Source organism: Panthera onca, chromosome A2 (assembly GCF_046562875.1).
Source record: "Panthera onca isolate mPanOnc1 chromosome A2, mPanOnc1 haplotype 2, whole genome shotgun sequence".
Taxonomy (NCBI): Eukaryota; Metazoa; Chordata; class Mammalia; order Carnivora; family Felidae; genus Panthera; species Panthera onca.
The window spans coordinates 107,042,060-107,067,780 of record NC_138340.1 but is presented as its reverse complement, the minus strand read 5'-3'; the positions used below and the strand labels follow the sequence as shown (position 1 = coordinate 107,067,780).

Sequence of the window (25,721 nt, the reverse complement as noted above, 5' to 3'; positions counted from 1 at the left end):
GTGAGAATGAGGCAAAATCAAAATATGTATCCATCTCCAAGAGCTATTGCTGATTTTGTAGGTTATTATCTGCTCCTCACTCCAATTTGTTATTGGCTAATCCAATTATCATCATAGGGGGAAATTGTGATTGTTTTTGTGCATGTCCTTTTACATGGGTGCAGAAAAACTTCGGAGTATAGAAAGAATATGAGTTGGAACCTTTTTTTTTTTTTTTTTTGGCTACTGTTCTTTTTGATACTAATCCCCAAGCAGAGATTATTCGCACATCTGTTGATTTTTTTTCACGTTGCACACATTTGCACCTTTTTTTTAATGTTGACTGAATCACTTAATTGTAGAGGAGCGTTCATTTTAATGTAAATTTTACAGTATTACATGAGTGAATGTATGAAAATAGCTTGGAACAGTTTAAATTGGGCAGAATTCTGCTTTGATCATAATGTGCCTCTTCAGCATTAAAATAAACTTGCAACATATGCTGAAAAACGTGTAATAAGTAAGTGCCTCTTGCATGGTGACTTATCTGGAAAAAATAAATCATCATTTAATAGAATTCAAAATTCATAAAATACTTCTAACAACTAACAGTGTAATGGTATGATTAGCATCTTATGACAAATAAGTAACACACTATTTCTGATTTAAAGAATTTTTAGATATTAAAAATGCTATCAAATTATAATTATTTTTGGAGAGATTTGAAAATAAAAAATTCAGTAGGCAGTTATATAATACTTTATTATATTGTTACAGACGTAATCCTAACTTCTTTACACTATTGAAAAGATAACAAAGAATGAGCAAATTGATGTCAACTTTTACAGCGGTCAGTAAAAATTAAATTACCAACATTCTTGAATCACAATGAGAATAGAGAAGAATTAATAATGACAAAGGAGTTTCCAACAAATAGAATGGCTAGATAACAACATTTTTGCCTTTTAAATTTACCTTGACAAGATATTTTTAATTAATGGCAGTTTTCCAAAGAATCTTTCCATCAGCATCCTTGAGAGACAGAAAGGAACTCTCATATCGTGAGCAGAACTCTAGATGCTCACTGAATAACTGTTGACAAATAGCTTATATTCTCTGCTTTTCCCCATCTGTAAAATCATATACATAAGAAATGTTATTGGTTGCAAGTTTAAAAAAATAAACATATCTAACAATGGCCTAAGCATAGTTCTTAATTACTATGAGTATAGTTAGGTCATGAAAAACCCTGGGAAACTAAATAGGGCCAGATTAATAAAAGAAATACTTCCACATAAAAGATGATCCATCAATGTTTACCTTTAATCAAAAGGAATACATTTGTCCCTTCAAAAAACTGTCTCTGAAATCATAAGCCATTCTCTCAACCCTGCCCCTCCTCACCAGCTAGGTAAAACAAATTCAAAGGTGAGTCTGTCTTTTGGCAACAGTTACAGAACACTATCAGGAAAACTTCAAGTGTACTTAATACAGTACATTATTACTAATTCAACATTTGCTTATTGATTGTCTGTTCTATGCCAGATTGTGCATTTGGGGATCTAAAAACAAACAAAACAACAACAAATTGTAAAGCAACACAATGTATGATTCTTACCCTTAAAGATTTTAAGTGAATTTGGAGATAGTGGTAATATACAGACATGTGTTCTCCAAGCAGTCCTCTCTGTGGCGTTTCAGAGAGCTCTGTGTGAATGTCCCCCAGAGCCCATAATATCAGCACATCCTAAACCACACCCATCATGTTTTCTACTTCCCCACTTGTCCTTTCCCCCAACCCCCCCCTCCCATTTTGATTTGGTGGCATGGCCATCGGTTTGTCTCCCAAGCCTGAGCGTGAGTGTCACCATGCCTTCTATCATTTCCCACCTCCCAGGTGCTGATACTGCCAGTTCTGCCTCATAAACAAATTTCTGTCTCCTGCACATGGCTCCAGCCTTCCTTACCTCCTTGTTATCTCTCACAGGATTCTTTCAGCACTTCTCTCAAAGTGATCGCCCTGCTTCTTAACCTCACTTCCTTACAAGCCATCTTCCACATGACTCCCAAAATGTTCTTTTTAAAATGTAATCTAATCACTTATCTGCTTCACTTAGAAATCTTAACTGGCCTCCAGTAAACTACAAGGAAAATTCAAGCAACCAAGCACGGTTTATAAGGCCCTTCCTGATGGAGTCCCCATTATGTCATTTCTCACAGCTTTTCTCCCTGCTATTTGGAAGCCAGAACATGGAGATTTGTGTAGTTCACTGGACATAGCGTGTGATTTAAATGTTATTTTATTTTCATGCATGTTTCTCATCCTTGAAGAGCTTCACTCACCCTGACATCAGATAACTAAAATTTACCTTCAGTGTCATCAATTCCAGAAAGATTTTGCCTAAAATCTTAATATCCCAACTTTCCCCACCCCAGCCACCATCCATACTGTTAAACAGTCTCCTTTTTTCGCACTTATACTTTGAATATTTCTACTGTAGCATGATGTATACTACATTACATTATTTACACATCAGTTCTCTTAAAGATAAAAAGCTCTTTGAGATTAGAGACTATACCTTCATTCACACACATCTCAGGTAGCTTCCATGCTACCAGGCCTGTATTGATCTACTGAGCATCTATTTTGTGCTTTGTGTAACTGTGCTGTGTGAAGTAAATGGATAAATGAATGAATGGAAGTTAGGTAATATTATGAAACAATATGTATAACATAACAAAATAAATATGGAGATGAGACTTAAGCCAGGAAAATAAAAATTCTTGCCAAAATCCCTAATCATGATGAAACAAAATGAGATAATTGGAAATTCATAATAGTTATGTCAAAATGGGGACTGCTTTTGTGAGTGGTGTGGAGGAAAAAACAGACTTGGACCAAAATATTGATAATGATCAAGGTCAACAGTAAGGAGTCTCATGTAGACCATTAGGCAATGAGATGACCAAAATGCAAAGTGATGTGTGCCATTTTTTTAACTGCTAGGTCTTACGCTCTGGGAGCCACACTGTGTGACTCTTTGATTCTGTGATTGTTGCCTCCCAGTGTAGGTTGAGTGCCAAAGGGTCATAATTGATACCGTGTTTTTGCAACATTTAGCAAAGGGTGATGACATAAGAGAAAGCATTACAGAAAAGATGTTGTTAGCTGAGCCTTAAAGAACTGACAGAGTTTAAATAGGAGAGGACGAAAAAACTTTCATATTTGAGGGGAGCAGAGTAGTGACAGTCAAGCCTACTTAAAGGAACAGAAAATAGTAGTCTGGACAGGGGCTTAGCATTTGCATAAAAGAGTATTGGAAATAAAGATTATGGGTAGCTAAATGCCAAGGTTCTTGTTTGAGGAATATAAATCACTTAAAGGTGACAGTGACGGAGAATGACACTACCAAGTATATTGAGGACTATGAATCTGGCAATAGTTAGAACCGGAAGTAATGTCACTCACTTATCATTTAGTTGCGAGTGAGAAAAACCCAATTCAACTGGCTAAACAAAACTAGTTTGTCTTAGTTTAAACATTTAAATGTAAAATGATTGTAAAAGAGACAAAGTGGATATATTCGCTCACGTAATGGAAAAATCTATGACTGTATTCAGAAATGCCCGAATCCAAGTGTTCAAACCTTTCAGGAACCATAATATCTCCTACCATGCAGTAGCAAGTTGCCTCTCAGGAGCTCCAGACAGATGCCCGGTTCTGAATGTGCAGTAAAATGTGATCCTCTCCTTTCCAATGATTGTATTAAGAGTCTCTGTTTAGTCTTGCTTACTACTATATACCCAGCACCGAGCCTAGCAACTGAAATATATGTTTTTAGTATTTTTCTCCTTTTTTTTGTTTTGACATTCTTGTCTTTGTTATTTCTGAGATTATAAGGATGTAGTGAAGGACAAGTGTCTTTTTTGGTAATATTGCTGTCCAGAGTTCTGAGATACTGCGCACTTTGTCATCACTACTGCTTTTACTTCGGAAATCATCAAGCAATGGCATAGTACAATCGTTGTGTTAATTTAGTAGCCTAATAAAGAACTTTATTCCAGTGGGCTGCCACTGGTCCAGTCATATTATAGCTTGGTTCTGCTTACCAATTCAATCCCACTGAATTTTGGTTCTACCATGCCTTGCACCTAGAGCACCTGAGCATCGTCTCTCCATCCCCATTACTTGTGGAAATAAGAGCAGTCTCTGTCCTATTTCCGCCCATAGGTTCACAGTGAACCTAACACTTTGCTGAGAAGCCTGCAGAATGCTGGCCTAGTTTCTCTATGCCCCTTCGATTCCATGATTTAAATGCTCTTTGCTTCACCCTATGTAAATTGGGGTTCGGAAGACTGACATAAATGTTGTAGGTAATAAAGTCTTGGGTTTGTGACCTCAGAGATTTCTGTCTTGTGCAACCCATCCCAAAACTGTGGAAGGCTAATATGTTAGCTTTCAAAAAAAAAGTAAAATCTCAGATGTTTCACCTCTTGACAATGATGTTCATTTCCATAATGAAAGCTTCTTTTCTCACCTATGTTCTCCCTAGACCTCTGCTTGCTAATTCTTTCTTACTGCTCTCATCTCCTGGCTTCAAAAATCTTCTCTTTTTTATTGATGATCCATATGGAACAGATTCTTCTTACTTAGAACTCAAATTAGCATTCCTTTATGAATCTGTTTAGTCCCAAATGCTAGTTTCTATTATTTGTTGAGGAAAAAGAAAAGAACTGGATAGATGGAGAATAGGGGTCAGAAACTCTACTAATAATTCACTTCTTTGACCCTATTCCCGTACACTTGGAGCCCAAAGATAAAAATTCCTCAGTCCAAAATGAGTTTCCATAGTCATTTTCCTTGGGTACCTTGGTTTGTTTCACACCTGGTGACCTTTGGTTAGGTGGCCTGCATCCAAGAGAAGTTGTGATTCCATTTGCAGCTTTTGCTCCATAATACCTACCTTTCTACGGGATCGATGCATACCAGCTAACTTGTTGAACAGAAACCACTGGTAATATTCTTTGAAATATGTATCTCAATTATATGGGTACTATTTGAGAAATAGGACCTTTCTAATAATATTTTTCCAATGAACTTGATGCTCATTTTGCATTTTTACCTAAAATTAACAAAAAAAAAAGTTATTAGGAAGATTCTGTACAGAAGCTTTAAACTATGTGGCAAAAGTGGCGATCAGTCTAAACACATTAAAATTCTATTTTCCTTTACAAGTGTTTGCTGCAGATGACCCCCACTGATCTTAAATATATTTCTGTATCTGTAACTGAATAGAGGTTTTCCGTACAGCATGTTCTAATGGCACTCTGGCCTTTAGCCAACAAGGCACTGAATAAGGCTATTTTTAAAATACAGAAACTGGGAACAGCTGCAGCAATCAAATTTGATAAAAACAGAGAGGAACTTTGCTTTTTTTTTTTTTTTTTTACGGTTTGTCCAAGTTTAGACTTCTTTCATAGAACCGCTTTTGTTCTGTTGTATGAAGGGCTGCAAGACTAATACAGTGAAGCCCTTTTAAACAAATAACTTTTAAAAGAATACAACTAAATAGAATAATTTTTCACTATACAACATTATCAGTGCAAAAGCGTTTTAAACTCTTTTAAGAAGAATATATCTCTTATAAGAAGAGGTAGGAAAAGAATGAATTATATTAACAAAGTTTGGACTATAAAAGAGGTTTGGGCTCTCCCTACCCACAAAGCAACTCCTTGAAAGGGGAGATAAAGTCCTTAGTTTTTCAGTGTTGGAAATCTGAAAGTTTGCATTTGAACTTCTCCTATGTACTCAAGTGCTGTTGGGGGCAAAGGTACTTCGAATGTTCCATTTCTACTTTTCACATAACTATTAGTCACAAATGTTGCTGTATTTTCTGAAAGTTGGATTAATATCAGTGCAGTTCTTTTATAAAGATAAAATGACATGTTTCTTAACATGTAAAGGAAAACTTTCTCACAGAGACCTTTTGTGCTTATCTGAATCCCTCAACATGTCCATGTACAAGGGCTTATTCTTTATTTTTTTTTTTAAATCCAAGCTCTTTGGAAACATGTCAGTACATGATTAATAAGTATGGTGAGGTGACTAGATACTGAAAATTTCCTATACAGTAGTAGATTGCAAGTTCTCTCTTCTAAGTGATTTCATGTGTTGAAAAATTTCTTTGCTAACTTTATAATTGACATGACAAAGGATATTTATTTCTTACAAGTATTTACAAGTGGGATTAATTTTAAAATCCCATCCAAATAAAACTACTTGTGTCAACATTAATTCAATTTAGTAATCCAAGATGTAATTTAATTCTTTTTCTGTAACCATAAAGTTATAAAATAAGGTTTTCTTACTACAGAAGAAAGAAAAAAAAGGAAGGATCTATATGAAATAAAAGAATCTAGGTATACACCAAGTTGTACTAACATGTTAACAAGTAGCCTTTTAGATAGGATGGTTCATCTGTCTACAATCTATTATAAGCCTTAAAAAATGAAGGGAAAAAAAAGCAGAATCTTCTGACTCAAATCATTCTTTACTAGAGGCACTGATGAGTCAAGAACAGCTCATCTTTAAACCATGAGGCAATGATGCTATTAGGGTGTTGTTAGAACTTGAGACCATAAGAGTTCCTGTCTCAGTTCTGCTCTGACGTCCTGTGCTCAGTTGAGCAGGAGCGGGGGGGGGGGGGGGGTCCTCAGTTCTGTAAAACAACAAAACCCCTTAAACATACACACTATTCTAACCAGCAACTGTGGCATTCCTGTTGTGCAGAGCCCTGAAGTCAGCAGATTTTCAAGGATTCTCTGGCCAGACACCAGATTTGAGGATATAATTCTATATTTGATGAATACCAAAAAATTCCAAATGAAGGTTGCTGGGATTTAATTATATTTAGTCATGGAGCCTCTTTTCTGAAGAAATACTATTCTGAAGTATGATTTACTTCTGACCAGCAGGGTTTTATACAAATGGTCTGAAAAAGCACAGTCAATCCAATATAATGGAATCTTTCAATCCCTTGTTAAGAGTACACTATTTGTATGTAACCAGGATAAACTGGACATAAAAACCAGCTCTGTTATTCAGTAAATGACTATGTGTCATTATTATGTTTTGTTCTTATTTTAATTTTCAGTATTAATTTATAAATGAGATCAAATTCATTACCATGTTCTTAAAACGTTACTGTTTTTCCTAAGTGTTTTTCATACATCATTGAAACTAAAATAAGGGGACAATAAAACATTGTATTTTGTAATCTATGTCAAGAAAATAACATTTTCATATTGCTGCTGGATACTGAATGCAAAACTACAAAGTCATATCTAAAGTAATATTGGCACTGCCTTCTAATAAATTGATTTGAATTGGGGTGGTTTCTTTTTTAATTGTTGGAACTGCTTAATTCGTAGGAGAAGACAGTTGGTCGTCTCCCTGATGACTTCACCCTTTTAGCAGGCATCAGTGTTGGGGCTCAGGATGCCCCTCCAGAAGCTATTCAGAATTTGCTGACATCAGCCATCATTCATGAGCACTTGCTTTGTTTAGTGATGGTGCTAATATGAGGAGACACGTGAGGTAGCTTGGTTTATGGAAGAGGGCAGCAGAGGCATGGTGCTGTGAAAACATCCCCACACACACTAATGGCTCATTCACACAGAAAACAAGCGACGGCCTTCAGTCCCTCCACAAAGCTTAACAAGAACAAACTGACTCAAGAACCCAGAAGCACAGCGTTCAGAATCACTGCTAGCTTGTGCTCACAAACTCTCTGTTTACATTTAGTCATAATACACATTGTCAGTTGCAGCAATAGATTGCTGTGGGAAGTCCTTAAGCTGATTCTCTATGGGCCTTGTGAAAGAAATGCTTATGATTTCTTGGATTGTGTGCCCCGGGGTGAAGATCGCTTTTCAAGTATGCCACGTAAGAAAGTGATTTGCAGGCCCTGAATCACTTTGGTCCCAATAAGGGAGGTTGTTGACAATATGCCACGCTGTGATTTCTGGTCTTTACTTTTTTTGGATCCATTTAGAGAAGTTCAGAATTTTAGAATGAAAATACATAAAGTTATAGTCAGCTCTGGCTGGTTGTTTTCAAAAACCAGATGGCTTTCAAAGACATGATCAAATCCATTCTTTAAAAGTCATTTTTAAAAGCAGGCATGTGATGAACCATGGGATTCTACCCCAAAAACCAAGAGCACACTTTACACACTGTATGTTAGCCAATTTGACAATAAATTATATTTAAAAAAATTAAAATAAATAAATTTTTCTTTACAATTAAAAATAAAATAAAATTGGTGGTATCTCACTTTAAAAAAAAGAAACAAATAAATTAAATGAAATAAAAGCAGGCACGTGGCGGGGCGGGGACGGCGCCTGGGTGGCTCAGTCCGTTAAGCTTCCGACTTCAGCTCAGGTCATGATCTTGCAGTTGGGTTTGTGAGTTTGAGCCCTGGATCGAGCTCTGTGCTGACAGCTCAGAGCCTGGAGCCTGCTTTGGATTCTGTATCTCCTTCTCTGCACCTCCCCTGCTTGTGCTCTGTCTCTCTCTCTCTCTCTCTCCCAAAAATAAATAAACAAAAAAAAGCAGGCATGTGATTTATAAATATATATATATATATATATATATACACACACACACACACACACACACACACACACATATATATACATAATATATGTATATATATATATATATATATATATATATATCTCTTGTGTGTGTGTGTGTATATATATATATATTTATAAAATTTCGGTATGTGTAGCTTAACCCCTTATTTTTCAGATTTTGAAAATAGAATGGGTTATTTCATACTGCTCAATTTTCCAAATAATTCTAGTTAATCCATTTATGTACCAGACTCTAATTTTCTAGTGTTTTCATTTTAACCATTTTGGATATAAATTATTCCAAAAAGTATTTTGCATTTCATAGCCTCCTTGCAGGATTCTGCAGAGTATAATGCACACATGACCTGGAGTAGTTGTTGTGAATGAGAGTTTTATTCTATATTTTCATTTAATGACATCTGAAATGATTTAGCAGTAAGAAAATTAGTGGTATTAGTGGTACTATTAGTGTTGTTTTTTTTTTTTTCTCTTCCATCAGTGATAACATTTAATGGTTACTTCTTACTGTGTCAGTATGTATAGTAACATGGAATTTGGAGTCAAGCATATGTAGTTTGAAAACCAGATTTTCAACTACATGTGAAGACTTGCACAAGTAACATAGTTTTCTCATCAATAAAATGAGGAGAATAATATCAGTTTGTAAGGATTACTGGGAGTCTTAAATGAAAAAATGCCTATAAATTCCTGAGCAGAGAGCAGAGAGGCTGCCCATAGTAGGCATAGAGTATATATCTATATATAGAGTATATAGATATATACTCTCCCCACTTCCTTGATAGACCTATAATTGCATGGTATATCGCCTTAGGTGCTAAAAGTCTTTTTTTTTTTTTTAATTTTTTTTAACATTTATTTATTTTTGAGACAGAGAGAGACAGAGCATGAACGAGGGAGGGTCAGAGAGAGAGGGAGACACAGAATCTGAAATGGGCTCCAGGCTCTGAGCAGTCAGCACAGAGCCCGACGCGGGGCTCGAACTCACGGACCGTGAGATCGTGACCTGAGCCGAAGTTGGACACTTAACCGACTGAGCCACCCAGACGCCCCAAAGTCTTCTTTAATGTTTACATACTTGGGCTGTGAAACAAAGTCCATATGAATAAACAGTGGCTTTAGTTCTCTCCAATCACCTTCTTTTATTTGCATTTTCTAATTTAGGAGGTAAGGGAAAATGGCCATTGGTGTGTGTGAGGAGCCATCTAAATAAAGAATCAATGGACAATAGATGCACATCTGAAGGAAAAATCCTCAAAGATTCACCTACGTGGATGAATTTCATACATACCTTGGCTTTTTACAAGTTTATTCTGGATCTCCAGGCATGTTTCCAATAATTGCTAGATAAATGAAACATCACTAGAAGGCATACAATCTGCCCACCCTCAAAGGTACAACTCCATAGATAATCTGCACACATCATGGCCAAATAAAGACATAATAGACGTTGATATAATTAGCAATTTATGGTGAATACAAAATGTCCCTGCTGAGTCAGTGAGTATAGCCCAGGATATGGCCTCCCCCCATGTCACAGCATGTTGCTGGACACCAGTCACAAAGAAGCATGCCCTGCCTTGCCCCTCCTTCCCCTCACTTCAGTACACATTATATTCTACGAGATGTAAAATGCTGCAACCCACATTCAGTCTGTGTTTGTAATGCGTCCTTTTCTCTTCCCTCACATATGGCATTTTGAAACAATTATATAATGAGACATATTATCAGGGCATAACTGTCAAAAATGAAGAGACTGAGCTGTGAATAAATATTACCCACTTATTAGCTGTGCTGCTCCTGTGTTCTCAAATCTGTACTTTATCCCTGACTCTTGGGGGTATACTTTACCCCCTGATTGCCTGTGTAACAAAATGGCCCTGCACTAAAAGTATTCAGAAAAACATTTACAACGTCCGCGGCAAATTAAACTCTAAAGTAGTGTTTCTTGTCATATGTCTGTCACAGTCTGGTGAAATCTACTGAATATCTTCAGAGCATGTTTAAAATTCATAAAAATATATAGGATAATGAAGGACACCAATTATATTGAAATACTGTTGAAGAGTCACCTGACCCTGTGTTAAGAATGTTGCTCCAGGGGTGCCTGGGTGGCTCAGTCGGTTAAGCGTCTTACTCTTGATTTTGGCTCAGGTCATGATCCCAGTGGTTCCTGGGTTTGAGCCCTGTGTCAGACTCTGCGCTGACAGTGTGCAGCTTGCTTGGGATTATCTCTCTCCCTCTGTCTCTGCCTCTCCTGTGTGCTCTCTCTCTCTCTCAAAATAAATTAATTAATTAAAAAAAAAAGAATGTCGCTCTAATATGACTCAGTTTTTGGTTGTTTCATCAAGTTCCTTCCCTCTGACGCACCTTTTCTGGACTTTCTGTTTTAAATATGAAAAAAAATCAAATATGGCAGATTCTCTTAACTCTGTTACCCCCATAGAGCCATTTGGAAAGACATTTAACTCTTTAGAAATGTAGTTTTTCCCACTGAGTGAAAGCAGTATCTTCCTCAGGATCAACACATACTTCCAAATACCAGGATGTCAGGAGGTCTCAGTACTCAGTGGGTGACGCTCACAGGTGGAGCTAGCTCTTCTGGATCTACAGGTCTGGTTGTGATTCATGCCTAGCTGTGTATCATCTCCCTTTTTTTTTCTCACGCTCAAAAGTCCAACCAGGATGCAATGACTGCGCGTAATGTTGAACATTAAGCCTCTCGTTTTTTTGTAACAAAGTTATTTGGAAACTTTGGTATTTCACGATGCAATAACAAATTGATTATGAGAATCCTCACAGTACAAAAAGGTGGTGAGACTCCATGGTTGAGAAAAACTGTTTTACTCAGGGGCACATACACTGAGGAAGGAAGGATGTTCTGCCTTTCATTCAGGTCACTGTGATGTCATTTAGCATTTATAGTGGCAGTACTGAAGTGAAAATCTCAATGGCCTAATTAATTATATGTTTCTCTTGACTAGAGGTTGACACTTTTCTCTAAAGGTTCAGATAGTATATGTTTCAGGCTTTTCAGGCTGTATGGTCTCTGTTGCAAATACTCTGCCATTGCAGTGTGAAAGCAGACATAGACAAAAACAAACAAACAAACAAACAAACAAACAAACCCTAAAAGAAAGAATGTAGCTGCGCTACAATCAAAGCTTAATTATGGGGATGCCTGAGTGACTCAGTCCGTTGAGCATCTGACTCTTGATTTCATCTCAGGTCATGTTCCCACGGTCATGGGATTGAGCTCCACGTTGGGCCCCACACTGGGGGTGGAGCCTGCTTGAGAGTCTGTCTGCTCCCTGTCTCTCTACCCCTCTCAAAAAAAAAAAAAGACAAAAAGGACCTAAATTATGAACACTAAAATTTTGATTTCATATGATCTTCAGATGTCACGGTATATTATTCTTTTTAAATGTTTTCACTTTGTTAATGGATAAAAACCATTCTTAATTAGCAACCCACACAAAAACAAGCAGCAGGCCAGACTTGGTTCTTGGGCTGTAGTTCGCTACTTCAACTTTTATGTATGAAATCAATAGCCAGGTAGCAAACCAATTCAGTAGGTTTATTTGGTTGATTGTGACATCCCAGCGGGACCTGCATGTAAACTAATTTTAGCTAGACTGTGAAGTGAGGAAGTCTTTGATGTTTTTAGATGATACTACATATAGAAACAAAATTCAAAATGGCATAGATAGAAACGATCTTTGTCTGAAATCAGTCAAGATCCAACCCCCAAAGACAATAAGTAAGAAGCCTCAATTTTGCACAGACATTGCAGACTACTGTATTTACAAAATGTGGAAGTGTAATAGAAGCAAATTTGTTCAGCACAAATTTAGAGCTGCTTTTTTTTTTTCCTGAACGTTATTGGTATTAACCTGAAATAAATGGTATCAGTTTCCTTTTACTGGAGTTAGTAAATATTCCACTATTTCTATGCAGTTCTTTGTGTTACGAAGAACATGAAAATTTGAAAGCCTGTCTTCTAAATCTGTAAGAAATATCTTCATTACTGATTATTAATGGTAGAATTGATTTTCAGGGTATTTTTTCAGGGAGGAAAAACAAAGACAAATTAAAGAAAAAAATCAGAAGGAGGGTGGTAGACAGCAGCAATATGGTGTGGGTTAGACAATCCCTGTGATTCATGGAAAAGTTAGGGCTCACAGATTAACTGTCATGAGAAAGTGTTTTATTTCTTGTAGAATAGTTCCCATCAACCAGATCATTGCAAGATAAGCACAAAATTTCCCTTATTTAGGAATCAGACAGTTGCAAAATACATAATACTTCATATGAACTTCAATGTTGTTGTTGTTGTTGTTGTTTTATAAATATCACCAGACACACATCTGGGGTTTTAGTGCTTGCCACAGTGTAGTTTTCTGGTTGACATATATCTAAGAAATGCGTATATTAACACCCAGGCTATAGAGCCAAGTACATTTTAGTGCGGGCTACAGCTGAAAGAATATGTTTCCATTCCTTGTCCATCTGTTCTTGGCAACATAAATTTAAACTAGAAACACAGAATAAGTTTCATGAGAAATAAGTCTAAATAGGGTTTAGAACAGCAAGGTGAATGAATGTATGACTTCTTAACATTTGATTTTGTAGCTGGAATGTTGTGTTGACTTGGTGAAATCTCAGCTTCAGCTATAGCTTAAAGTTTAAAAAAAATAATTGGTTTTTTTTTGATCAGTTCATTTAAAGAAAAATCCAGTGGCTTGGTCACACTTTCTGTTTTAAGGGTTTATATTTGCCAATGATCATGAGCCTAACAAATTTTGAGATTTCAGAGTGTTTAGTTGCCATACCCTTGAACTACACTAAAATGTATTATCTACTTTTATGAACTCTGTGCTACAGTGGATCCGTAGTGCGGGAAGAGGGTTTCCCATGCAAAATGGAGTTCGTACAGAACACACTTGTTTTTCTGCACGTCCAACCTCAGTTATGACCAGCTTTTACGTTATTATCTTGTAAAATAATCCTGCCCTCCCACTCTGTGCTCCAATCTCCAGCTTGTTCTGCTACTAAAATAATATTAAACTATTCACATTTGACAGAAACATGAGAATGTTAAAATATAAAAGGACCATATATATGCACCTGGAATCTTGCCTCCCTCTCAGGGATCCAGGCACTCTGAGCTCAATAAGTAAGCTGTGTAGGGGCTGTGTGTCAGGGCTGGGCTTGGTGGGATTCTCCTGATGTGAGGGCACCCTCTGCCTCTGGCTGAGCCAAAGTCTTCAGATTGGAAAGGGACCTTGAAGCTTATACAGTCCAACCTCTTTCCCTATGTAAGAAGCATTTCTATAATTTTTAAGACTCTCTGTTTTATATGGTTGATTTATCAAGTGCACGGTGGTTATGCATCAGAGTAGTTGGGTTCAGATTTTGGCTCTGTCACTTCCTAGGTATGTTAATATGAATAAATTAGTTAACTTCTCTAGTGTTCAGCTTCTCTGTCTATGAATGGGAATAATCATATTTACCCACAATTTGTTTTAAGGGGAACCAAAGGAGTCCAGCGACAGGCACTTAGTAAACACTCAACAAGCAAGAGCTATTACTATTAGCCCTTTCTACTGTCCTCTGTTAGAAAAAAATAATAATTGCACTGTGCTAATTATCTAGTGGTGTCCAAATAGTATTTTAGTAGCATATCGTCAGAAAAAAACATTTCAAGAAATTAATATTGTTTCTTGAACTTCTGCACAAAGTCACCCATCACTAAGGACAAGTCACTCAATGATTCAGAGACTCAATCTTCCTATCTCTAAATGAGAGACTCGAATTCCGTGATCTCTAGGGTCTTTTGTTCGAGTAATGTAACAAAATCATGTTTGACAGCATATCCTCATACTTTATTTATAGTGTTGAAATGTATATTTGCTGCCAAATGTATAAACGTTCCATATATACATGTGGAATAACATTAAGTTTGTTGATGTTAAAAACTACTGGTATATTCTTTGGCATTATTTGGCTCCAAATTGATTCTTCCCATTTTGTTTTAGACCAAGCTGACAGCAGATCTTTTCCCACAGCATCTCGGGGTTTAGTTAAACTGAGAGCTTTAGACGTAGGCCATCTTTTCATTACTTTCAGAATCCAAGACAAGCTTTCTTTGTCAAGTAGCTTTCATTTTTCATCTTCATAATACCTAAGGGCATTAAATTGTGCACATATGGATCTACACCGTAACTTACAAGGCTTCTGTTTTCTTTCAGATCTGAGTGATCAGCTGCTAGAGGTAGTTGGCTTGGAAGGAGCCATGGAGATGGGACAAATATACACGGGACTGAAGAGTGCTGGGCGGCGGCTGGCTCAGTGCTCCTCTGTGGTCATCAGGTAGCTGTTTCTCTGTAATTGAGACAAGGGGTTGAGATGATATAAATAAAAGTTAATTGAAAGTATGCAGGACTCTGATAACAACATTTGTCTTATTTGTGCCTCAAATTATCAATAATTAACACTGATATATTTGAAAATGATGGAAATTGGCAGATTTTACCAAGTTTTGGTTAACTGTTACTTATCAGGTTTATTGGAATTCGATACCCTCGTGTTCAGACCATGGTATACAATTCTAACGTACAAATTTCGTCTCCACTAGCATGATTCCCATACAGTTTAGTTTGCAGAGGCATGGAAGTATCTACCAGGCATAATACCCAATGGAAACACTAGTGAAGCACCATTAACTTAAAGTCCTTCATGAACTAAAGTACACCATCATTTCTACAAAATTAAATAACCAATTATTGTAAAGTAAGATCTCATATATGTATTAAATTTAAACCTTTTTAAGAAGCATTTTTCCAGAACTTTACCTTTAGGGAAAAAAAAAAAAAGTATTTTTGACCCTAAGGTGAAACCATGGGTCATAGCACAGGTATAATTGGTGTTATTTGTATAAAAATGTTGATATTGGAAAATCTGAGACATCAAACACCTTTCCTCCAGGTCTGAGATGTAGGTTTTCATGAAAACAAGGAGGCTTTATTTTCAGCTATAGGAATTCTGACTGTATCATTAACCATAAACCCTACATTTTTCTGTTGGTATCCATAATTTGTTTTATATCATCACATTTACCAGGAAGCTCTTCATATTCCTGTTACCAAGGTACCTTTTCAGGGTATTCATTAATAGTCAAGACTTAAAGTCTCCTTCAGAAGAGTTAAATTTAGAGCCAGCTATTGCCATATTTGCATTTTCTGGTCTCATCATCTTATATCTTACATATAGTCTATTATATAAAATATTTCATTGTTATACTTAAAATGAAATATTTTCCTCCAGGACTAGCAAGTCTCTGCCAATGCAGATCGATGGGGAACCATGGATGCAGACCCCATGTACGGTGAGTACCGAGTAGTTGAAATGCTATATCACTTCATATTTGCTTTTCAGATGTCATGTACTTCTATAACTAACTAATCACATAATCCTATAACTGAATAATCACAATATTTAAGCTTTGGATCTATTACCAAGTACCTTTTTCTATTTATTATTGATGTGTCAGGACTATTGCATTCAGGTTTGTGGGATTATATGCCCTTGGCAGTGGTTTGACTTTTGAATGTTTGTATTAGTGTAAGTACAACCTTTAGATACCATAGATCGATTATATTTTAAACTCTGGAACTAAAGAAAATTGATAAAATTTTTCTTAATTTTTTTTTTCAACGTTTTTTTTTTTTTTTTTTTTTTTTTATTTTTGGGACAGAGAGAGACAGAGCATGAACGGGGGAGGGGCAGAGAGAGAGGGAGACACAGAATCGGAAACAGGCTCCAGGCTCTGAGCTGTCAGCACAGAGCCCGACGCGGGGCTCGAACTCACGGACCGTGAGATCGTGACCTGGCTGAAGTCGGACGCTTAACCGACTGCGCCACCCAGGCGCCCCTCTTAATTTTTATTGTACTTATTTCAGAGCACCACGTGAGAAGATTATTTGTAGGGCCTTCAGACATAAATCTCCCTGAATTTTAACCCATCTGTTTTGTTATTTTTTTACCTCCATTTGGGGATTTGAGGGCATCCTTCTCTGTAGAACACTCTCCCTGTTGTTGTTTTCTCCATAATGAGATATTATTTAAGTTAGACATTTAGACCTCCCACAAAATTTCAGTTTACATTTTTTATAGTGAATATTTTATTATATTTCAAAAATATGTTAGGCAATGCCCTTGGTACTAAGAATAGAAACACGATCAGTGATATATATCATGATCAATAATACAACAGGATCAATAATATAATTATCTTCAAGGAACTCTTTGGATAAGACACTAAATGTTAAATATAAACAGATTAATCACAAACGTAACTTCAGATTACAAGAGTTATGACAACAAGTATGGTGAAATGATAAGGAGGAACAGGGTACAATATGGAGGATACTACTTTAGATTAGTCGACATAGGAGGCCTTTTTTGAAAGAAGAAATAAAAATTCAATATGTTAGACAAACAGTAAGGAGGGTTTTGATGACCGAAACTAGTTTGTAGAGATAGGGGGAGAACAGAAAGAGATAAAGTATAGAAGATGAACAGGGGACAGACCATGTAGAAAAAATGATAGCAAAGAGTTAGCATTTGATTCTGTGTCCATTGGGAACCTTTTGAAGGCTTTAAGCATCATCTGATTTACATGTTAAAAGGTCACCTTGGCCACTGGGTGGAGATTGGATTGGACTGAGTAGCAGCTGGGAGAGAGTCTATCAGAGTAGTCTGGGCTCAGGCATGGATAGTGACAGGGAAGTAGATGGATTTAAGCAACATTCGAGAGGTGGGACAAGAAGAATTTGCTAATGAGTTCCCTGGGGGCTAAGAGAAAGCGATGAATCCAGGTTAGCTCTTACATGTGATTGATGATGTATTTACTGTTTAGTTAAGATTGGGGGGGTAACCAGTTGGGAGTGGCAGAGGAGGTCTTAATCTTAGATTAGTATAGCATTGTGCTAAGTGCTGGTGTTATATTTAAGTATATTTTAAATTGAGATATAATTAATACACAACATTGTACTAGTATGTATTAAATATTCACCTAAACATTAAATAATGGATATCATCATTTTTCAGATGGAAAAAATGGAGGCTTTGGAAGGTTGAATAACTTATTCAAGGTCAGATACGTAGTAGAACTCAAACCCAGGCTCTTTGATTAAGGCCCCTTCTCTTAACCACTAGTTTAAACACATTTAGCTACAGATTCCAAACAGTCCAGCTTACCATGTAAAAGGGAAGTGTTAATTTTACCTTTCCAGTGGTTTTACTCTAAACTTATTATCTTTACTCTTTGTGTACAGCAGATAAATATGATCTTTTGTTTATTCCTGATATATTCTTTTTAGCCACTTTGAACCCCAAGTTTGTGCATCAGTTTATTCTCTAAAAATAATGTAAAAACAAAAAGCCTGTTTAAAAATCTCGGTAGATTGGCTACTTCCTATACTTTCTGCTCTCTTTGTACTTGGTTCCAAATATCCTTAAAAGACTTCCTGTTCTCCCTTTACCAGCATGTATGCACTTGCATCTTGTCTGGTACTCTTCACTCTTCCCACACTTCTAAGGTGACATTTATACTCACGGAGATGTTAAAGGTGTTGCCACAAGTGATGGTGGTAGTGATGTGCTAAGGTGCTGGTGATACAGTGGTGGTAGTGATGCGCTAAGGTGCTGGTGATGCATGGCTGGTGATGGTGGTCGGGATGAACTGGTGGACGTGCTACCACCGATGCTGGTGATGGTAGTTGTGGTGGTGGCGGTGACAGTGGTTGTGATGTGGGATGATAGTGGTGCTGGTAGTAACAGTCTTTTTGTCTTTAATGGAAGGCCAGTTTTCATCCGCTTGCTTCACAAGATAATAGATGAAAAACAGTGAAACACCAAATGCCTTCCACAAGGACTCTGTAATTTTTGGATTCTTTTCAGGGAGAAGGAATGTTTACTCCTTACTCCATGCCTAAAATCCAAAAGAGTTAATAGTCATAATAATAATATCTAACATTTACTAAGCTCTTAATTTATGCCATGTACAGTTTGAGACATTTGACCTGTACTGACCTGTACATTTAATTTTCACAAAAGCCCTATAATTAGTTTCATTTTATAGATAAAGTAACTGAAGCACAGGTCAAATTGTTTTCTTGATTCCACACAGATAAAAAGTGTTAGAGTAGAGCGGCACCTGGGTGGTTCAGTGGGATTAAGTGTCCGACTCTTGATTTTGGCTCAGGTCACGATCTCATAATTCATGAGCCCCAGGCTCCTGCTGAGCATACAGCCTGCGTGAGATTCTCTCTCCCTCTCTCTCTCTCTCTCTCTCTGCCCCTCTCCACTGCTCACATGCCCTCCCTCAAAATAAATGAACATTTTTTTTAAGTGGTAGAATAGTAATTAAAACCAGTGGTCTGGCTCCACTGTCCTCACTCTCCATGGTTATTTCCCATCATGGATCTCAATCCAAAAAGGCCCTACACCATCCTTGTGACTCCCCCTCCAGAGCATGAGGTAAATCACTTACTTTAAAAAGTCTATGTCTGGGGCACCTGGGTGGCTCAGTCGGTTAAGTGTCCGACTTCGGCTCAGGTCATGATCTCGCGGTTCATGAGTTCAAGCCCCGCATCAGGCGCTCTGTGCTGATGGCTCAGAGCCTGGAGCCTGTTTCAGATTCTGTGTCTCCCTCTCTCTCTGACCCTCCCCCCTTCATACTCTGTATCTCTCTGTCTCAAAAATAAATAAACGTTAAAAAAAATTTTTAAATAATAAATAAAATAAATAAATAGTCTATGTCTATGAAAATCTAAATAGTGTTTCAGAATAATTTTAGCTTATTTTACATAGCCTGAGCACTTCAAAAGATACTTTTGTTAACTTATATTTCAGTTACTAACTGAATATTTATTTTGCCTATTAATTATCATGATCTATACAATTGTTAAATTAATAATAATTTTATATAACTTATATTTAATTTTCTCTCCTTTATTTTTTTTCAAAGTTTATTTATTTATTTTGAGAGACACAGAGACAGCATGAATGGGGGAGGGGCAGAAAGAGGGAGACAGAGAGAGAGAGAGAGAGAGAGAGAGAGAGAATGAATTCCAAGGAGGCTCTGCACTGTCAGCACAGAGTCCCATCTGAGTGTTGAACTCACGAACTTTGAGTTCATGACCTGAACCAAAACCAAGAGTTGGATGCTTAACTGACTGAGCCATCCAGGTGCCCCTAATTTTCTCTCCTTTAAACTCTCTTGTTCTTTAATTTTTTTAGATTTTTTTAGTGTTTATGTATTACTGAGACAGAGCATGAGCAGGGGAAGGGCAGAGAGAGAGGAAGACACAGAATCCGAAGCAGTCTCCAGGCTCTGAGCTGTCAGCAGAGTCGGACGCAGGGCTCAAACTCACGGACCCCAAGATAATGACCTGAGCCCAAGTCGGATGCTTAACCCAGGCACCCCAAATCTCTTATTCTTTTAGAATATTCCAGTCTTTAGCGGGCCAAGAGCTGTACTAGACTATGGCTCATTTTTGTCATTTCATATTCTGGCATATTCTACTTTTCCTAGAACCACATGGAGTTCTGAACTTTAAATTTCACTTTAAATGAAGAGACTATTTAAATAGTCTTCATAGCATTGGTATGGTTTAACTAAAGAGTCTTCTTTGTTTCAATTGAATAACAAAATGTTTTTCATATAGAACATAAAAATTGATAGAATGTAAAAACTCTTTGATGATTGAGCTGATATTTAATTTATGAAGGATTTGCTCTAGATATATAGAGCACAGCAGAAGCCTGGTTTTCTCTAAGTGGAATATATAAAATGGAAAGGCAGGTGATAAGTGGGTCTTGATTCTGATTTTAATGATTTTTTTTAAAAAATCAAAGTAATATAAGTTCTGCGGATAAGCGGTGGTGGTGGTTCTACAGCAAGGGGGATGTACATAATGCCATCAAACTGTATACTTTAAAAATGGTGAAAATGTGAAATTTTCTGTTACTTACATTTTACCACAATAAGGAGAGAATTAAAAAAAATAAGATAATATTTGCTTAGAAATTTCACCAGTCCAGAATTAAAGTATCAGGAAAAGCAAAACTAAGAACGCTTAAAACTAAAGCTTTTCCACTATATACTTAATAATTACATTTATGACCTTTTAAAATATCTCACTATAAAGTAGTCATTAGAAATGTGTCAAATACTCCTCAGTTCACAGTTTTATAATAGTCACTAACAGAGTATGGATTCTAGCCATATAACAATCGGCCATGTTCACAAGCCTATCAAACTGAAGAGACAGTTAGTTTCAGAAGACTTTGTATTGAAATAGTTCCAGAAGAGCCTTTCTTTAGGCAGGACTCCAGAGCTTATTTTCCCCCTTTTGTCTTCTTCCTCCCCAGTCCTTCTCCCTAAGCACATCAAACATACTGTTTGTGTTGTCAGTATGCTCCTATTGTGGAGAGAACAAACAGAATAGCTTGGGGAGGAGGAGAGAGCATAGTAAGATATGGGGGATCATAGATGAGGTCAGATTTCATTTTGTATCCATTCATAACAAGTGATGAGTGCCCGCTAAAGTTCTGTTAAGTTAGGAGTCATACCAAGCCACAAATTCAATATAGCTAAAATGGACTCATCATCTGTCTCCCTTCATTTCCTCCCCACAAACAAATACTGACTTCTTACATTCCAAAACACTTACTCCTCCTTTTACCATATTGAGTTAGTGAAACCATTATGTTGTACCTACTGTTTCCCAAGCTAGAACCATGAATGCACTCCTATATTTCTCTCCATACCCCCAAACTCAAATACCATGTCCACCTACCAATATGACATATTTCTGGGATCTTTTTCTTTTTTCCATCCCTACTACTCTTGTCCTAGATTTGGCCCACTTCATTTCTCTTTCATGCCTGGCACTAACCACATCAGTCTTTCCCCATCTCCATTTTGTCCCCCATTTTAACCCATCCTGTAACTTTCTACCAGAATGATCACTCTAAAATACTAATCTCACCATGATACTCTTCTGCTTAAAATCATGTAATTACTTTCTTTCTGATGAAATATAATTTGAATCAGGCTTCCAATTTCACCAGTATCATTTACCTTACTTCTTTTTAATCTCTTCATGTGCTTCCCTTGTGTCCCAAATAATTTTTTCTTCTTCTTTAGTTGAGTTACACAACTCAGTTTGAGAGTCATTTCATGCTGCCCCTCCTCCATGAAGCCTTTGTTGAGCATTGCCATTTCTTGCACCCCATCCCTGACCCCAGCTAGTTGGAAAGCCCGGCCTCAGTGCTTCATAGCTTTATCCAAGCACTAATGATATTATATCAAAATTATCAGCTTGTCTGTCTAGTTCCTTGATAGACATAAGCTTATTGAGGTCATACACCATGATTTTGATCATCTTTATACCCAGAGAGCATAGCACTGTGCCTTATACATAATTATGCTGCCAATGCCAAGTGCATTTTGAGTTTGTGAATTTCTTAAATACTTCTTGAGGTAGTATAACATTTTTAAAAAAATGCTTTCTACTAAATCTTCTTTCACTGAACATAATGTAGGTTGGCTAGCAATTCATTCACATATTTTTCATATATAAATACATGTAAAAGTTATTTTGAGTTAACTTTATTCATTACATTCTCAAAGCAAAGAATTTTAATGTATCAAAGAAAAAATACATCCTTAACCTTCAGAATTTTAATTTCTTTCTGTTTCTTGGTATGGTACAGTTAAATTTCTTTGGGCCACTTCCCTTTGCATTATCAATTATGTTAATAATTCTGCTAATACTTTGAAATATTAATCATCATGTATTAGTTGTTACTTATGATACTTTTATGAAAATAATGCCAAAGAGGTTGTAATGCGGTATTATCCTGAGCGCTTTTCCTGTGATTAAAATGAAGGGAGTTCCTGGAACTTTCTTCTGTGTGGTGGCAAATGGGAAGGAAGTCATGAACAGATCATAAGCTAACTGGAGAAATGACCACAGATTAAATATAAAGACTTCTCAAAGGGGTAGCTGAAGTAAACGCAACTTCTAGAAAGCACTTACATGTCTTTTGATCTCTCTTTGCCTTTTTTATTTACCTCTCAGGACCCTGAACCCACTTCCCCAATGTCTACTTCCAAAGTTAGACACCATCAACACACAAGTCAGCCCTGACTTGGTACTCAGCCAATTTCTGCCAAACCTGGTTGTCTTGCTGCCTTAGGTTTGATCCCTGTTATTCCTGGGGCAGATACTTGGTCATCTAGTGACCTAAGAGCAATTGTCTCCTCCTTCCCCATTTCTAATGTGTAGGCTGTTCTATGAGATACTGTCTTCTGACTTGAATGCCAGTTTCTTTCCCTGGTACTAGTATCTCCTTGATTCAGACACTGGCTACATTCCTAGCCTTTGCTTTCACCCTCACTTGGGAAGACTGGATCTTTTTCTGATTGCTCTAGATGATGCAGTGATCTGGAGCTTATCTTAATTTTGACTTGTGTTTGCAAAGAGAATATATCCAGCCCAGCTTTAAAATGCAAAGTCTTTAAAAAAGAGGAGCAGTGTTCTGTGGTCTGTTAAATCTTTATTTATATGTTTGCTTAATTATTAAAAATAAGCGTAACCTAAAGGTATTATTTATTCTGAAATGATTTGCTAAATACATATTCATCTCAGACTATTAAGATAGAAAATTAAAATTTTTAATTTGTAAAATTTAGTGCCATTTAGGTGAAGGCTGATTGAATTTTGGGATATTTGGATGTACCAGATAGATATGTTTGGAGGTATCCACTATTACAATGCCTAACATTTTTTGAGTGTTGACCATGAACCAGTTTCTGTTTATATTTATTACTTATTTAATCCTTACAAAAACCCTAACAAGTCAGTAAGGTTATTATAATCCCCATATCATACACTGAAAACAAACAAACAAATGAAAATAATCCAGATAAATTAAGCAGGTTTTCCAAGGCCACAAGGTAGGAAATAGAGCAGGTCGCTCTAATGCCTTTTTCCATTTTTTCATAATTATAATGCTTTGCTGTCTCACTCAGTTACTCTTCAGGCCCTTACTGTATCTCTAATATTAGTAATCAGTTACAACTCTATCATTTATAACAGAATTGAAATAGTTTTCAGCTTATTTACATTTTTCTCTTTTATATGTCATGGGGTTTTTTTGTTTGTTTGTTTTTGGGGTTTTTTGGGGTTTTTTTTTTTTTGTTTTTTTTTTCTTCCCAGTATAGCCAAACCCATCCATCACGTTGCTGCCAAAATTACTACTGAACAACAATAATCATTTTACTCCCAGATCTCAAAGTTCAATGCCTCCTTGTTTCACACAAAATAAGTTTAGAATCCTTGTGATGGCATTAAATAATTCTCCCAAAGCTGCCATGCTTCATAGGGATCACTTTCCAGGGGCTTTCTACTCATGCCTATTAATTTTGTGTCTAAAATCCCAATTTGCTATTTGGTGTTTTAGAAATAAACTAATTCTTCTGGCCTTCAAGCAGCCAACCAACAAATCTGTGGTTTCTTCCAGCAATCCTATAGGACCCATGGTTGGATTTCTTTCATTGAACCTATGGTTTATTATTTTGATATGCTTTATTTTCCCTTTTATTCATATTGCCTGAATTAATTATCCTATCCTGTTGGGATATATGTATTTTTGTAATTTACTACAAAATCTTTTTGAAAGGCAATGAGATATATAAATACATGTATACTAAAAATAAAATAAAATTCCTTCTTTCAAAGCCAAGCTTAGCAGCAATTTCCTCATGAAGCCTTTTTAACTCCCCATCTGTTTGAAATATTTGCCTTATCCTTTGTATTTCTGTGGCTCTCTGTTGATACCTTCTTGAAGCCATTGCAGTGCACAGTCTTGTATTTCGGCTATGTGTATATGTATCCAGCTCTTCTGACTTAATTGTAAGCATTTTAAGATTCATCCTCAATTCCCCTTCATATATCGCGTAGTGGCTTTTACATAATGTGGTTTCTGATGAGATATCTAGTCATTTGAATCATTGCTTCACAATTTGTAATGCATCATTTTCTCAGGCTGCTTTCAAGATTTTTTCTTTGTCCTCAGTTTCCAGTAATTTGATTCCGATGAGCCTGGGCATGGATTTCTTTGAGCTCATTCTGTTTTAGTTTTTCTGAGCTTCATGAGTCTTTAGCATTATGTCTTTGCCAAATTAGAAAGTTTTCAGCCATTATTTCTTCAGATATTAATTTAGATACCATACTCATTCTCTTCTCCTTTTAAAATTCTGATGACATGTATTAGATACTTGAAGTAGTATCTCACAGATCTCTGAGTCTCCATAATTTTTTTTCTTTCCTCTTTGTTCTTTCTGTTGTTCGTACTAGATAATGTTTATTCATCTTTATTCAAGATCACTGACTTTTTCCTCTTTTTTTGTCTGTTGGATTCTTGAGCCCATCCAAGTAATTTTTTTTAATTGCAGTCATTGTATTTTTTAATTGTAAAATTTCTAATTTCTTTTTTTTAATTTCCTCTATTTTTCAGCCAATAGTTTCAAGATTTCCTTTCATTTTAGGAATATCTATCATTACTTTTTGGAGCATGGTTGCAGTAACTGCTCTAAAGCCCTTGTGTGGTAACTCTAACACTTGTGTCATCTTAGGATTTACATTATTGACTGTCTTTCCCTTTGTGAGTTTTTGAGATTTTCCTGGATCTTCATATGTTGAGAAATTTTGAATTGTATTTTGAACATTTTAGATACCATCTTATGAAACTCTTGTGTATTTTTTTTTAATTCTTATGAGGAATGTTGATTTGTCATTGTTGTGGTTATTTTAGCAAGTAATTGATCCAGTTAGTTTCAGGTCACAAATCCTGAGCTGCTTCCTGTGAGTTGGGTTTCCAATGTCAGTTCAACTTTCAAAGTCTTTGCAGTTTATTCAGAATCATTCTATATGTATAATATCCATAGGCTTGTGTGGAATCTGGATAGTAGTCTAACCCCTATTTTGGTTCTTTAAGTTGTCACTATG

At 36.4% G+C, this 25,721-nt stretch overlaps 1 protein-coding gene across 12 annotated transcripts in view; it reads left to right on the top strand.

The window, feature by feature from the left end:
* Nucleotides 1–25,721, top strand: part of DGKB (diacylglycerol kinase beta) — a 725,288-nt gene that overhangs the window by 673,639 nt on the left and 25,928 nt on the right. For all 12 annotated transcript variants that reach the window (XM_060632583.3, XM_060632585.3, XM_060632581.3 and 9 more), the window contains 2 exons: nt 14,889–15,009; nt 15,964–16,024. In XM_060632583.3, coding sequence (XP_060488566.1) covers nt 14,889–15,009; nt 15,964–16,024 — 182 coding nt within the window. The remainder of the gene's footprint in view (nt 1–14,888; nt 15,010–15,963; nt 16,025–25,721) is intronic.